The sequence below is a fragment of the Pelodiscus sinensis genome, chromosome 10 (assembly GCF_052426305.1).
Source record: "Pelodiscus sinensis isolate ZL-2025 chromosome 10, ASM5242630v1, whole genome shotgun sequence".
NCBI lineage: Eukaryota > Metazoa > Chordata > Testudines > Trionychidae > Pelodiscus > Pelodiscus sinensis.
Window position 1 is genome coordinate 53,438,574 of NC_143061.1, and position 15,761 is coordinate 53,454,334.

The 15,761-nt window shown below is 65.6% G+C and overlaps 2 protein-coding genes across 4 annotated transcripts in view; both read right to left on the minus strand.

The window, feature by feature from the left end:
- Window positions 1-3,342: 3,342 nt before the first annotated feature.
- On the minus strand, window positions 3,343-11,679 carry LRRC3 (leucine rich repeat containing 3). Of its 3 annotated transcripts, none has more exons than XM_075937321.2 (2): window positions 11,521-11,679; window positions 3,343-10,079 (listed from the first exon to the last, which is right to left on the minus strand). In XM_075937321.2, exon 2 carries the CDS (start codon window positions 9,962-9,964, stop codon window positions 9,191-9,193), a length of 774 nt encoding a protein of 257 aa, XP_075793436.1. In that variant the 5' UTR covers window positions 9,965-10,079; window positions 11,521-11,679; the 3' UTR covers window positions 3,343-9,190. The 3 variants fall into 3 exon arrangements, with proteins under 3 accessions (XP_075793436.1, XP_075793435.1, XP_089637033.1); XM_075937320.2 differs by lacking the exon at window positions 11,521-11,679 and adding an exon at window positions 11,143-11,327; XM_089780907.1 differs by lacking the exon at window positions 11,521-11,679 and adding an exon at window positions 10,799-10,916.
- Window positions 11,680-14,499: 2,820 nt separating this feature from the next.
- Window positions 14,500-15,761, minus strand: part of TRPM2 (transient receptor potential cation channel subfamily M member 2) — a 41,835-nt gene continuing 40,573 nt past the window's right edge. Inside the window, exon 32 of the mRNA XM_089780908.1 lies at window positions 14,500-15,656. Within this exon, the coding sequence (XP_089637034.1) occupies window positions 15,531-15,656 (126 nt within the window). The 3' untranslated portion in view covers window positions 14,500-15,530. The remainder of the gene's footprint in view (window positions 15,657-15,761) is intronic.

Consider the following 15,761-nt stretch of genomic DNA (forward strand, 5'->3'; position numbering starts at 1 on the left):
GCGCCAGGGAGCAAACCCCAGCCCCTCCGGGCGAGGGGGGCAGAGCCACTGGGCTCCCCCGCCACAGCCCCAAGCAAACAGCCCTTCCCCGCTCCTCCATGGCCCCCCATCACCCCCCTGCTCTCCGACGAGCCCCAGAATTGCCTCGGGGGGCTGCCCGGGCCCACGTGGGATGGCGCAAGGAGAAGCCCGGTACCCACATCGGCCCAACGGGGGGTGCTTCGGGGGAGCCCCGGCCATGCTCTGACGGGGGTTCCCCTGGAGCGACGCGTGCGCCAGGAACCAGAGGCTGATGAAGGAACCCGGATGAGATGGCAAATTCTCTAGGAAAAAATGGAGCAGAACAAAAGTAGGAAAGGGGTTCTGGGCCCCCATTGTGGGGGGGGGGGAAGGGGCTAGGCCGGGCCCGGCTCCACAGTCCATGGCTAGAAGGGGCTGTGCTGGTCCTGGGCCACCATGGCTGTGCCCCTGTAGTGTAGCCAGGGCCTTAGGACCAACCTGCCTCTTTGCAGGGGCCCGCCCCGTGCGTAGGAGCCGCTCAGACCCAGGGCAGCCATAGAAGGCCCCAGGCAGCCAGCGCATGCTGGAGGGGAGCCAAGGTGACCCCTGGCCCCGCCGGAAGAGGGAAGAGAGGATGGAGAGTTGCCTAGCAACCCCCGGCTGTTGCAGAACCAGGCCGATTGTGCGGGGGGGCGGGGGGAAGGGGAGGAAACGGCCGTTGCCAGGCAGGCGTCGATGGGGATGAGGAACGGGCAGGTGCCTGGCCCTATGACACCATGCCCAGGCTTGGCCAACGGGGGGGCCCCAGGCCTGGATGGGGGATGGTGAATCCTCAGCAGCGTGGGGACCATGGCATTTGCCTTGCTTGCCTTGCCCTAGGGCTGGGCCGGGCCCAGACCCGCTGGAGGAGCCAGGAATGCCTCGCCCCCCCCCCCGGTGCCCAGCCACACCTGAGAGCAGGCCGAGCGCGCCGGGCCCAACGGTGCCGTGGCTGGAGTCGTGCGCTGCCCGGGCACCAAACTCCGGCCCCGGCAGGCAGCGCCGGCAGTGCCAGGGCCCACCAGTTCCCCCACCTCTCCTAGTGGCCCACCCGTTGCAGTGCCGCCAATGGCGTTTTCCAGCCTCCCTGCGAATTCGGACGGCCCCTCCCATTGCCGTTCCTGGGGCAGGCCCACTCCAAGCAGGGCTGGGCCCTATGACGCCAGGCCCCGGGGGGGCTGCTGGCTGCTCCCTGACCGCCGACTGCCGCAGCCGGGAGCAGCGATGACGGGGAAAGGCCTCCGGGCCCTGGCTGTGCCGCAGTGGGGCAGCTGTCGGCAGCGCGGGCAGCCCGGCGAGAGGCCAGCGCGGGGCCAAGCACAGCGTGCCAGGCTGGACTGTGGGCTGAGGGTGCCCCAGACACGCAGCCCGAGGCAGACGGGCGGCTGGGGAACGCCAGGCCTCTCCCCTGGAGCTTGGCAGCGTGTGAGGAACGGAGACTGGGGCTCATCAATTAGCAACCCTCAGCAATTGGCACCGCTTCCGCAGAGCCACCGTTTGTCCTGGGGCCGTAACCCGCCAGGGCCAGGATCCGGTCAGCGCCAGCCCTGCCTGACTCCTAGTGCCGGATCCAAAGCCCGCTGAGCTTAGCAGGAGGACCCCTGGAAGCAGACCCAGAAGGAGGGGGGCTGCAGTCTCCGGCAAGCCCGTCAGCACGCCGCTCGGCTGGGCTGCGGGGGGTCGTGCCAGCGTGTTCTGGTGTTGCTATTCCCATTCCGCGGCGGCCTGGAACCGTTCTCAGCCCAATTAACCACCAGTGGGGGAGGGAAGGGAGCGTGCGGGGTGAGGCCGCTGTCCCTAGCTTGGTGCATTTCTTTGCTCGTGTAGGCAGGAAGCACTGGGGCCCGGAGTGTCTTTTCTATGAGTTTGTACAGCGCCTGGCGCAACGGGGCCCCGGCCCTGGGGGGCCGCTAGGTGTCCTGCAGCAATAGTTACAAACCAGCAAGGGGTATGCTGGCCGTGCGAACAAACTAGCCAGGTTCCACCGCCTTGGGCGGCTAATCCCCATGATTAAAGAGGGTGTTTTCCTTCACGCTCCTTCCAACCCTTTTCTTCTCTCCCTCCCAGTTCTTCTTTCCGCTCTCTTAGCCACGTGGACTGGCTGGCAGCGTTGGCTTTGCCTGCCTGTCTGGGCCACCGTGGTTGAGGCGAGAGACCATCTCTCCTCACGGCCCCACAGAACAGACAACCCCCTCGCCATTCATACTTCAAACCCGGCCCCCAGACGCCGGCGGCATGACTCCGAAAGGTCTCTGTGCGCACAGCCCTGAGGTACTGATTGTGACAACCAGCCTTTGCCTGGATCGCCAACACGCGGTGCGCAGCGCAACAGACTCCTTTGGGGATTCCCTTCCCACGGGTCGGGCCCTCACCACACCGGCGGGTCTGCTTTTCCTGAGCCGGCTGCCCTCAGTCCCCAACCCACACGCAGCACTGGGTGAGTTGTAATTCAAGTGCCCTTGCAGGTCTCAGGGGGCCTGTTGTCATGTTGGCACATTTCCCCTCCTGTGGGTTGGGCAGGAGGTGCGGCACACACACATCCCGCGCAGCAATCTAGGCTTAACAACTAGCAAGCGGCGGGTTCTCGGCCGCCATCGTACGGATGGGGAACCGCGGTACAGGCCCGGCTCCTCAAAGGCACGTCGGTCCCTACCTTGATTGACAGGGTCGGCACCTGGCTCTCATGAGCACCCCCTCCCCCGACCAATGGTACCCACAAACTCAGCTCCTTCCATGGGGCACCACCCTCCTCTCGAGGCCAGCCCCCCGTTCTCCATTGGGTCTTCAGCAGCTTTCCCTGGGCTTTCGTCCTGGCTTCAGTGCGCTCCCCACAGTACAGCTGCTTTCCCAGCCTGCCAGTCCCCAGCCTTCACGCCCCGAGCTCCACGCAGCAACTGACCTCTCCACTCTGCTGCTTGTCTCGTGCAAGGCCTTTCTGAGTGGGCGCGCTGGCAGCCCTTCCGATTGGTTGCTCTGCAGCCACTCTGGGCTTCCTGGAGGACTTCTTGCTGCTCTGAGCTGGGGCAGGGTGAAGCAGGAAAGGGCTCCAGGAGGGGGACGCTGGCCGAGCTGGGAGCAGCTGGTTCATTAGGGCTGGTCTGCTTCTCTCGGCCGAAGCCCCCTGCTCGTAGCAGCCCACGAGAGGACGTTCGCATAGGCTCCCCCCCACAGCCCATCCCTGTGCTTGGCCTAACGTTGATCCCCGTGCCCTCCCCCTCCCCCTCCCCCACGCGGCATCCCTCAGCCGTGGCCACGCTCGGGCAGACGCGCCAGCCCCCCGGAGAGACACGGCGAGACCCGAGCCACTTGGCAACCCAGCACGACTTTATTGAGAAAGGCAAGGCTAGAACAGCGACAGCAGCGTGGTGCCAGCCTGAGGTGCCGTACCCAGCGGAGAGGAGGCACTTGGGTGGGAATGTAGGAGACTGTCGCCCTTTCGGTGCAGTGGAGTCACTAGCCAGGCCTGTCCGGCCACCAAGGCGAGGGCAGGGTCGCGCCCGAGTCCGGCAGCCCCGACGCCCCTTGTTGGTGCAGCGGGTAGGGACCCGAGAAGCTAGCAGAGCTGTAGGCAGGCGTTTGTTGAGCCCTGCCCCTGCTCATGAGCTACAGCTGCCCTGGGGAGTGTCCGTCTCCCAGAGCCACTCCTGGGACAGAGCCCGGGAGGGGAGCAGGCCTGCTGGGGGGAGGGAACCAGGTGTGTGGAAAGGAACTGAGACCCTCCACCCCCTGGCTCCTCCATGGGTCCCACCTGCCCCAAAGGGACTAGGCCGGGGGTGCCCCAGCGCCGGGCGGGGCCGAGACAAGACACCCGAAGGGGCCTGGGTCATCTAGAGGGGGCGCTCGGCGCGTCTACCGCTCAGGCTGTTCACAGCTCGTCCCGTGGCCCCTGCCAGGAGCGTAGGCCACACTGGCCCCCCGCAGGGCAGCCTGGCACGCCACAGCCCCCCTCCTGGGCTCACGCTCCCCCCAGCAGCAGGGCAGCGAGGGCGGAAGGAGGGGTCTGGACCCAGGCCCTCGCTGAGCCCAACACCCAGCAAGGCCCAGGGCCAGCACCAGGAGCCTTCCCGAGGCGCCAGGTCCCCACAGCTGGGGGAGCCTCTCGCTCCCTGGAGCCAAGGTGCCGCTTTACCGCGAGGCCGGGCCGTTCAGCAGGAGGGCAGCACGAGGCTCCAGCAGGCCCGAGCTGGGGGGGTCTCTCTCCTGCGGGTCCCCGGACAGCCCCAAGCGGCACCCTGCCAGGGACCGGCCGTCAGCCTGCGCGATCTCAGCCCGGGGCGTGGGGTGGGGTGGGGCACAGAACTAGTCCTGTGGCTGGGAGCCGGCATCACGCGCCCCAGCCCCCGTCTCGGCCAGGCCCCGCTGCAAGAAACCCCCCAGGAGAAAGATGTGGGGTGAACTGCCCCCAGCTCTCACATGAGGTCTCCTCCCAGCCCTGGGTGCGCACACAGGAATACGCACACCCGGCGCGAAACCAGACAGCCGCAGCATTGGTCCCCTCCTATTGCACCTTACATCCAGAGAGCCTAACTAGCTAACCCGCCCCCAGACAGACAGTAACTAGCTAACTCGCCCCCAGACAGACAGTAACTAGCTAACCCGCCCCCAGACAGACAGTAACTAGCTAGCCTGCCCCCAGACAGACAGTAACTAGCTAGCCTGCCCCCAGACAGACAGTAACTAGCTAACCCGCCCCCAGACAGACAGTAACTAGCTAGCCCGCCCCCCAGACAGACAGTAACTAGCTAGCCCGCCCCCAGACAGACAGTAACTAGCTAGCCTGCCCCCAGACAGACAGTAACTAGCTAGCCCGCCCCCAGACAGACAGTAACTAGCTAACTCGCCCCCAGACAGACAGTAACTAGCTAGCCCGCCCCCAGACAGACAGTAACTAGCTAGCCCGCCCCCAGACAGACAGTAACTAGCTAACCCGCCCCCAGACAGACAGTAACTAGCTAGCCTGCCCCCAGACAGACAGTAACTAGCTAGCCCGCCCCCAGACAGACAGTAACTAGCTAGCCCGCCCCCAGACAGACAGTAACTAGCTAGCCTGCCCCCAGACAGACAGTAACTAGCTAGCCCGCCCCCAGACAGACAGTAACTAGCTAGCCTGCCCCCAGACAGACAGTAACTAGCTAGCCCGCCCCCAGACAGACAGTAACTAGCTAACTCGCCCCCAGACAGACAGTAACTAGCTAGCCTGCCCCCAGACAGACAGTAACTAGCTAACCCGCCCCCAGACAGACAGTAACTAGCTAGCCTGCCCCCAGACAGACAGTAACTAGCTAACTCGCCTCCAGACAGACAGTAACTAGCTAGCCCGCCCCTAGACAGACAGTAACTAGCGTAACTAGTTAACCCGCCCCCAGACAGACAGTAACTAGTGTAACTAGCTAACCCACCCCCCAGACAGAAACTAGCTAACCCATCTCCCAGACAGACAGTAACTAGCTAACCCATCTCCCAGACAGACAGTAACTAGCTAACCCACCCCCCAGACAGAAACTAGCTAACCCATCTCCCAGACAGACAGTAACTAGCTAACCCATCTCCCAGACAGACAGGCTACATCTACCCTACGTGCTTCTTGCGCAAGAGCACGTCCACACCTCAAAGCACATGGCAAAAGAGCTGAGCTATTGCGCAAGAGTGTCCACACTGCATGGACGCTCTTGTGCAAGAAAGCTCCGATGGCCATTCCCAGATCGGCCATCAGAGCACCTGGGCTTTTTCCCTCTGGAGCATCCACACTTGCCTTTTTGTGCAAAAACTCCTGCACAAAAGGGGGTTATGCCTCGTAGAAGGAGGTTTACCGATGGCAGGAAAAGCCCCCCCCCTTCTGCCATTTTACTCGACTGCCTTGTGCAAAAGCACATTTGAGGTGTGACCGCTCCATGGGTTTTTGCACAAAAACAGCTGGTTTTGCACCAAAACTTTGCAGTGTAGATGTAGCCACAGTAATTAGCTAACCACCCCTAGGGAGACAGTAACTAGCTAACCTGCCCCCTGACAGTAACTAGCTAACCCACCTACCCAGACAGTGACTAGCTAGCCACCTCCAGAGAGACAGTAACTAGCTAACCTGCCCCCTGACAGTAACTAGCTAACCCACCTACCCAGACAGTGACTAGCTAACCACCCCCAGGGAGACAGTGACTAGCTAACCTACTCCCCTGACAGTAACTAGCTAACCCACCTACCCAGACAGTGACTAGCTAACCACCCCCAGGGAGACAGTGACTAGCTAACCTGCTCCCCGACAGATAGTAGTAATTACCTAAGCCATGCAGACAGAACCAAGCTAATACACCCAAAGAGAAACTAGCTAATCCACCCAAATCAAGACAGTTCCTAGCTAACAAACACAGACAATCATTAACTAACTCCTCACCCCAACAGCCAGCCAGCCAGCCCCAGACAGCCAACCCTGCCGTCCCCAGCCAGACAGTAACTAGCTAAGCTGCCCAGACAGACACAGATTGTAACCTGCTAATCCCCAGACAGAACTAGCTCGCACTCCCAGACACAGCAACTAGTTAACCCTCTCGGCCATCCTGTAACTAGCTAACCTGCTGAGACAGACAAACTAGCTATTCTCCCCAGACAGACAGATCAGTAACTAGATAACCTGCGCCACGAGACCGTCAGCAACTAGCTACCCCGCAGCCAGCAACTAGCTACCCCGCAGCCAGCAACTAGCTACCCCGCAGCCAGCAACTAGCTACCCCGCAGCCAGCAACTAGCTACCGCTGCAGACAAATGGGTGGCCAGACACCGACGTTTAGGGCTGGCGGAGACCTCAGGAGTCGTGGAGTCCAGCCCCCTGCCCAAGGCAGGACCAGCCCAACTCCATCATCCCAGCCAGGGCTTTGTCCAGCTGGGACTTAAAACCTCCAGGGATGGAGATTCCACCCCCTCCCTAAGGAACCCAGCCCAGCGCGTCCCCACCCGCCTAGGGAAACAGTTTTTCCTACTGTCCAACCTAGACCTCCCCCACTGTAACCGGGGACCATGGCTCCTCGTTCCGCCCCCCGTCACTGCTGTGAGCAGCCTCTCCCCTAGCCATCCAGAGACAGACGGCCAGTGACTAGTTGTGCCTGCAGACAGACAGACAGCCGCTAGCTCGCCCCCTGGACAGTCACTGGCTCTGACCTACAGCTCTGTGCACAGTGAGGAAGAGCAGGCGGCCGACTCCTCCCCGCCCACGAGCTATGCCTCAAGCGGGAGAAGGATGCTCACAAGCTCCTCCCATTGCCCAAAGGGGCGGGGCTTTCCTCCTGACAGCCACCCCCCCCCCCCCCGGGTCAGCAGGTCCCTGGGATGGGCGCTGCCACAGAGCTGCTGCATCGGGCCCAGCCCCTCTCCATGGGGCCCAGCCCCTCTCCTGGCAGCGCTGGCTGCAGCTGCCCCAAGGCCTGAGAGGCGTGGGCAGGAGGGAGCAGTGCTGAGACTCTGACCCTCCCCTAGGCAGCCCCAGGGGTTTGGGTTGGGGAAGGGGCTGTCTCCCCTGCACCCCCCCCGGCAGGGGAGCAGAGGGGTCAGCTCTGATGGGCAGGGGGGCGTGTAGTGCGTTGCTGAGGGGTAGGACACGGACTCAATAGGCTGGGAGGGTTGGAGGGGCACAAACCCTGACTCCCTGCGCAGGCAACTCTCTCTCTCTCACACACACACACACACACGGTAACACACACACACACACACACGGTAGCAGCATGGACACGGACATGCACACTGGGGAGAGCTGACAGCAGCAGCATCACACACACACACACACACACACAGGAGCTGACAGCATCATCACACACACACACACACACACACACAAGCACACAGAGGAGCTGACAGCATCACACACACACCCCACACCCGGGGAAAGATGGCAGCCTGGTAACACACACACACACACACGCACACGCACACGGTAGCAGCGTGGACACGGACATGCACACTGGGGAGAGCTGACAGCATCATCACACACACACACACACACACACACACACAGGAGCTGACAGCATCATCACACACACACACACACACACACACAGGAGCTGACAGCATCATCACACACACACACACACACACACACACACACACACACAAGCACACACACAGAGGAGCTGACAGCATCATCACACACACACCCCACACCCCGGGGAGAGGTGGCAGCATGGTAACACACACACACACACACACACACACACCCCGGGGAGAGGTGGCAGCATGGTAACACACACACACACACACACACACACACCCCGGGGAGAGGTGGCAGCCTGGTAACACACACACACACACACACACCCCGGGGAGAGGTGGCAGCCTGGTAACACACACACACACACACACCCCCGGGAGAGGTGGCAGCATGGTAACACACACACACACACACACACACCCCGGGGAGAGGTGGCAGCATGGTAACACACACACACACACACGGCAGCGCTGCCTGTCACAGGTTTCTCCAAACTCCCAGAATAGCGCCGCCCAGCCCGGCGTCTGCGCCCCCTCGGCCGATCCCGTGGTGGCTGCTCTGACTCACGCCGGGTGGGAAGTGTGGGGAGGGGCCTGGGATCCTTTCTCTCCGCTCCTCCTCGGAGAATGGGGCCCGGGGCCCAGCAGTGGGTGGGGGGCCGAGCCGGTTGCCCTGGCGCCAGTGACCCCACTGAACAGCAACCCCGGGGAGGGGGGCGTCTCTCTAGCTTGGCTCAAGCAGAGGGCAGCCGATTCCCCACGTGCGGGACACTCTCTGCCTTGTGCCCCCCATCTGGCCACCCGAGTGCGGACGCACCCAGGGCCAGGCCTCCAGCTCTTCTGTGCACCCCAGCGGCGCTGAGCCCGAGCAGGCGGGTCCCCTGCCTGGCCCCCAAGACATTCGCACCCATGTGGGGGGGAGGGGGCTGCAGCGATGGCTGACCTGTCTGTGCAGGGGGGCTCCCCTGGAGAGCTTAGGATCACTGCCCCCGCCCCGGGGCGGAAGGTCCAGACGGAGACGGGGCGCGGCTGTTCCCCTGGGCAGTGGGTAACAAAATTAATGTCCCTGTTTCTGTCAAATGCCACGTAAAAACCCGCCTCGAGAAGCTTGTGCAAGCCGGTCCGACGCAGATCGCTTCCCCCCAGCGGCGCCACCCGGCCTGGCGCCGGCCGGCCAGCCTCACAGGACCGTGCTGATGGTCTCCTTGGGGACCTGGGTGCTGGGCAGAGATTTAAGGTACTCCAGGTGCTTCCTGGCATCTTCCTGGTTGTGGCGGACGTAATACACCACGTAGGTGATGACCATGGCGAACCAGCCAAACATGGTGACGAACATGGCCACGTCCGTGGTCTTCTGGTGGATGCTACAGAAATTGACGCCGGAGTCCAGGACCTGGATCAAAGGTTTCCCGACATACTCCTCCCGCACCGAGGTCTGGCAGGTGATCTCGCTCACCGACTCGGGGTCCAGCTGGACTTCCCAGAGCACCTCCTGCAGCGCGCACTCGCAGTGCCAGGGGTTATTGGACAGGCGGATCTTGGCGTTCAGTTTGACCAGGGCTTCCTTGGGGATGCGCTGGATCAAGTTATTGGAGAGATCCAGCGTCCGCAGCCCGTCGGCCACCCCTCTGAAGGCGGCCAGGTCGATCTTCTCAATGGCGTTCCGGGACAGGTCCAGCTCCTCCAAGTGGTTCAGGTGCTTGAACGCGTTGTTGGGGACCTGGGTGATTTTATTCGCGTCCAGCTTCACAAAGACGGCGTCCTTGGGGATGTCCTTGGGGATTTCAGCCAGGTGCTTGGCGCTGCACAGCACGGCCATGGCCCCCGAGTGCCCGGTGCAGTGGCAGGGGTGGGGGCAGGAGGCACGGGCGGGAGGGAAGGGCAGGAGGAGGCAGAAGAAAAGCCACCTGAAGAACAGCTGTGGCAGTGAGGGTGCCGGGTATGGCAGGGACATTCTGATCAGCGGCTCCGCGGGGTCATGGCTGCCGGGGAAACGTTCGTCTTGGCCGCGCCAACGCTCTCCAGGTGCGCCGAGGGGCTAGCCACGTCCTCGCCGTTCTCTTCGGTTTCTGACAGCAAAAAGCGGGAGGGGAAACGGAGGTTAGTGTTCCCGGCGCTATGGAACGCGTCGCGCTCTCGCGGAGCGTGCGCCACGCAGGCATGTGATCCGCTAACTCCGTGCCCCGCCCCCTCCCATCTCAGATGGCGCTACTGGGATCAACGTCACGGCTCGGCCTTGTCCAGGTTTTGAAGGGAAGGTGGACGCGTGGGAACCGGGGAGCGACCCAGGAAGCGACGCCCCACGTCCGGCGTTGCTGGGGACGGGGCCAGAGGCCAGGGTGCGGCAGGGGTGTTGTGACCGGGCCGAGTGGAGCCCAGACACAGCACAGGGGCTATTAGCCTGTCACGGGGAGACGGGCGGACGCAACTGGCAGTCTCGCCAAACTCCAGGGTTTAAAAAAGTCCCGCACCAGCCCCCCGACAATTGTGCGACTGGCTTACAAACCCGCAGCCGGTCCCAAAGAACCCAGGCCAGGTTGTTTTCCTTTGGCCGCTGGGCCGGAGGCTTCCGGGGTCCCAATTTTGCGCATTTCTCTGCCACCAGGACTAGAAAGTTACTTTAAAGCAATGGAAGCTGAGATGGGGGTGGAACAACAGGACCCCACGGGCGGGGGCTTTAAGAGAACCCCCCCCCCCAATATCACCAGGCTCCCAGCGGGGGGGGGAGCGGGCCACGGTGGAATTCAGGCGAGGGCGCTCAAGGCAGGGTGGGAAAGGGGGTAGGTACCATGCAGAGCTGCCTCCTCCTCTCTCGCTGGGAGCGCTCTCGGCGCAGCTCCCCGGCTGAGACCCCCCCACCCCACCCCACCCCCGGGGGTCAGGGCGCCAGGGGAAGGGCCGCGCAGGATGCGCCCGGGTCTGCGGCGCCGCTGAGCTGGAAGTTGGAGTCTCCAGCGGCGCCGGGGCCGCGTAGGGACCGAGCTGCGCCTCCCCGCGCTCGCCTCCGCTGCCCGGCGAGGTCCGGCCGGAGCGCTCGCTAGGGGCAGCCCGCGCCATGCGCCCTCGGCTGGGGAGGGGGCCGCGGGCGAGGGCGGATCGGCCCCGGCCGGCTCCCGGGGGGAGGCGATTTACCTGCGCGCAGCTGGCGCCGCTCGGCTGCGCTGCCCGGCGGGCGGGATCCCGCGGGAGCGAGCCCCCAGCCCCCGTGGCGCGGCCCGGGCCGCCCTCATGGCTCCAGCGCTGGGGCTGCCCGGGCCCCCGGAGCCGGCCCCGCGCCGCGGGGCTGCCATTGGCCAGCGCCCGCCCGGCGCCGGCAGCCTCCCCGCGCATCCCCGCCCGTTTAAAGGCGCAGCCCGGAACGCGGCGCGCTCTGCCCAGCCGTGCGCCCCGCCCGCTCCCGCGGCGCGCTGGGGGGCTGGGGCCCGGGGCCGCCCCTGCGGGAAGGGGGCGCTGGCCAAGCCCCTCCAGCCGCAGCGGGGCGGGATTTCAGGCCCCCCGACCGGCTCTTACCGCCCCTGGGGGCGCGGGGTCCCCCCGCCTCCCTGCTTGGCTCTGCCATGGCCTCGGGCGAGGCCGGCCCCAGGCAGTGGCGCAGGGGCCTGGCGGGCACCCCGGGGACCTGCGGCCTAGTCTCAGCTCCGCCTCCCGGGCGAGCCAGGGGCTCCCGCTGCCTGGGGCAGGGCACAGCACCCTGGCAGCTTGCCGGCCGCTCCGCCTGCCTGGCTCCCGATGGGGCTGCCCAGGAGCCTCCGGCCCCCTCGGGAACCTTGGCCCCTGCCCTGGGAACCTTGGCCCCTGCCCTGGTGGAGCGGAGGCCTGGCCGTGGGGCCCCAGCCTGCCTGCAGCAAAGCGGCTTTCCCAGGGGCGGGAGCCGGCCACACGCGCCCCAGCGGCTCCTCGCAAGGGGACAGAGCCCCGGGGCGGCACTGGTCACTCCTGGACGCCAGCACGAGCCTCCGCTGCGCGGCACAGGCAGCAGGCGAGCGCGGTGCGGTTCACGGCCGCAGGGCTCACCTCCAGCCCGCTCCCTCGGGCTCCTCCGCCTGCCCCAGCGCCCCCGCCCCAGGAGTAGCTGCAGGGGTCTCGCTCCCCCGGGCTGCCCGGGGAGTTCCCAGCTGGGAGCTGCGGTTCCAGGCTCTCGGCAGACTCAGGCAGGCCGCTCCGCAGCACTTTGGGCCCCAGCCATGTTCTGTGTTTCCTCCCCGAGCTCCAGGGCTAAACACGGCCTTGCCGTCTGCTCCAGCCAGGCTGTCTCGGGGGCCCTTCGAATGCTGGCTGGGCTGGCGCCGGGCACCCCTGCGCTGGGCTCCGTAGCCGGTCTGGGCCTGATTCATTCCGTCGATGCCCCACGCAGGTGGAGGATGGGGCCCCACTTCCCGGGGGGACTCTGTACAGGCCCTGGGAGCTCCTTGCGGCTTCGGCCCAGGCAGGGGGCCGGGGAGCCTGGCCCGTTTCCAAGCCTGGGTTCCTGCCAGGGAGGCGGTGAGTTCCCTCTCACTCGTAGGATGTGTGGGGTTGGCCCTGCCTTGGGCGGGGGGCCGGACTTGCTGACTCCTGAGGCCTCTGGGATTCTGTGTCAATCAGGAGCGGCGCCATGGAATTACACCCGAGCAGACCCTGTGTAGCCGTCCCATGCTGCACGCGTGGCCCCTAACGGGCCGCCCCCCGGCTGGCGGAGGGACCCTGGCGGTGCCCGTCTCTGCCGCCTGAGGCTCGCTTTGCAGGGGTAGCGCCTGCCCTGGTGCTGGACGTGGGCCGGCGGGCTCAGGTCTGCCCCAAACGTGGACCAGCCACGGCCTAGGCCAGCGGGCTCCACCCTTTGTGTGCACGAGATCACTTTTGGATGTAAGTGCAATGTGAGATCTACCTCAAACCCGAACACCCTGGCCCCGCCTCCTTTGTGCCCCTTCTCTGAGGCCCCGCCCCTGCTCACTCCATAATCCCTCCCTCCCTCCCTTTCACCAGGCAGGGGCAGAGGGTTGGGGTCTTGGGCTAAGGGCTTTGGAGTGCGGGAGGGGCTCTGGGCTGAGCCGGGGCAGGCCTTGGGGATGCCGGAGGGGGTTCTTGGTGCATGGTCAGGGAGTGTGATTGGATGCAGGGTGCTCGGGGCTAGGGCAGGGGCTTGGGGGGCAGGAGGGGTCCATGACTGGGGTAGCTTTTTGGGATGTGGGCTCCAGCTGGGCCCTGCTAACCTCAGGGGGTTCCTGGGGGGTGGGGCAGTGGGGCTAAGGCAGGCCCCTGCCCTGGCCCTGCACCGCTCCCAAAAGCAGCCAGCCATCTCCACCCCAGGTCCTGTTGCGCCCCCTCTCCGCTCTGTGGAGATAGGATGCAGAGTGGGAGGGGCACCCTGGCATCAACGTCCCGCCTCCCCCACCCCTGCCCTGCCCAGCGAGCAGGAGGCCCGAGGGACTCTACATCAGAGGGCAGGAGATGAGCAGGTGAAGTGGGGGCCCTCGACAGCCCCTTGGCCAAACCAGTGAGGATCCCGTCAGGCTCCAAGCTCTACCAGTCGGTCCCCGGCGACGGGCTGGTGCCCGCTGGCCCAGGCCGATGCTTTGGGTGTTCCTGTGCGTGGCTTAGCCTGGGAAGCCAGCTCCTAGCACTGCGATGCCCTCCGGTGGCAGATCTTCTTCACGGGGGAGGAGGCTTGTGAACGGGGGGGGGGCGGGTCTCCCACGGCCCAGTGAGCCCCCAAATCACGGGGCTAAACCGGCCCAGGGAGCTCCGGCTGGTTGGGGGAGCTCACGCGTGGGCCCGATCCAGTAGCCACGCTCAGGGCGCACCGCCTGGATTCTGCCCCCCGCACGACTCACAGGGGCAAACGCTATCTCCTCGCGGGGGGCAGGGATGCAGAGGCAGCCGGGCACGAGGCAGAAACTTTGGGGGCGGACCGGGGAACACTGGATTCAGAGGGAGTTTTGTGGGGCCCACAACCAGGATTTAGGCTCCTAAATTCCTCTGTGAGCGGCGGCCGCAATGGTGCGCGCTGCCCCGCAGCTCGCTAAGGGCCCGCGAGGGCCGGGCAGACATTGGGTAGTTTCTTTGAACCGGTTTGACTCCGGAGCGCCTGGCGTACTGGCCTGGGAGCTGGCTGGCACTGGGGCTGCCGTGAGGCGAGCGCAAGGTTCGTTTCTCGCATCCAGCGGCTCCCTCGGGCACGGAGCCTGCGGGCGGCCGCACCGAAGGCAGGAGGCCCAGACGTGGGCCCCCAAACACGTGGGCCTATGTACGACACTGCCCCTGCAAGCGCGGGGATTGGAACCCGGATGCGCAGCCCCACCCCCCGGTTTCCCCGGCCAGGCGCTCGGCCCCAGCCCCGGTTTACGGCTCATGTTTCTGGCTGGGAGCCGGCGGCAGGCTAGCGCTGGATCCAGGAGCGAGCCGGGACGCACTCCAGCTCCCGGCCTGTGCAAGAGGGCGCCGGGCCGTCTGCAGCGCCAGGACCCAGCCCCGGACCCGAGCGAGCAAAAAACAGCAGCAAACACCTCGCTGGGCGAATCCCTTTATAGCGGCACATCCGTCACCCCCGGGGAGTCCACGCTCCCGGGCCAAAGGCAGCGAGGCGGCGCCGAGGCCGAGCGGGCAGGGGTCACCCAGCAGATCGCCTGCGCCCGAGAGACACGTCCAGCCCTCCGTGCCCAAAGCACTTTGCGGCCCAGCAGCGGGCGCCGTGAGCGGGGGCAGGGAGAGGCGTTGAAACCACAGGAGCTCGGGAGCCTCCGGTGCATCGTCCGGGCACACGCCAGCCAGCACGCCGGCGCCCAGGGCTCGCAGGAGACGCACCGGCTGGTGGAACAGAGGCATCTCCCTGCTGTTCTCCGGCCGTGGCTGAGACGCGCAGGGGCAGCCACGGTGGGGAGTCGGCAGTCAGAGGACTCCGGCAGCGCCTGGCGGGCGGGGAGGGGGCGTGGAAAGGCCTCGCATGGCCTGGCCGAGGAGAGCGGTGCTAGCAGCACGGCACGGCCGGGGATCCGAGGCCTGGAGAAACTCGGGCCCAGGGAGACACTGGGGGCGTGGTGCCGCCACCCTGGGACCCACCAAGCCATATGTGGTGCCCAGGCTCCCTGCACCAGGCCTGGGCAGGCAAGCGGTGGGGAATGTGCCCTGCAGGGCCACCCTCCAGCTAGCGGGCTGGCTCCAGCCAGTCAACGGGAGCACAAGCGAGCGGCTCCTCTGCCCATGGGATTTAGGAGCCTCAGGGCGTCGGGGAGTCCCACGCTCGGGGAGTCCGTGGCAGAGCCAGGAGCAGGCGGTGGGGTTCCTGTCTCCGCCCGGCAGCGGTGGAAAGTGCAGCCCGTTTCTCACGCCCACGGCAGTTCTGCTGCTAACTCGGCCAGCGCCTCAGGCCCAGAGCCCTGGGAGAGGGGCAGGCTGAGCGGGGTGGGCATTGGCACACGCCCCCGTCTGCGTCCCTGCAGAGAGCGAAACAAGAGACACTCTGTGCCCCCGCCCAGGGCACCAGGCAGGCGGCTCTCCCTGGCCCTGCTCCCGGCTCCGACACTCCCTGCCAGGCGGTAGCCTCAGTAGTAGGCCCCCAGCAGGGCGGCCGCGCTCCGCAGCAGCTCCTTGTGGTTCCCGTAGAGCGGAATCCTCCCGTCCACCAGCTGCCACCGGATGCAGGTCTCTGGCTCGCCGGCCTGCAGGCCCTGGGAGGGGAGATCCACGGGGCCCTGTCACCCTGGCACCGAGGGCTCTCGGCGCTGCTCCCCCGTGCCGGTCCCTCCCCGCCTCGCCCGTTTCTCTGCCCTCCC

Bases quoted from the DNA above. Each gene is read 5' to 3' on its own strand.
- LRRC3 (XM_075937321.2), bottom strand. From the start codon at position 9,964: ATGTCCCTGCCATACCCGGCACCCTCACTGCCACAGCTGTTCTTCAGG.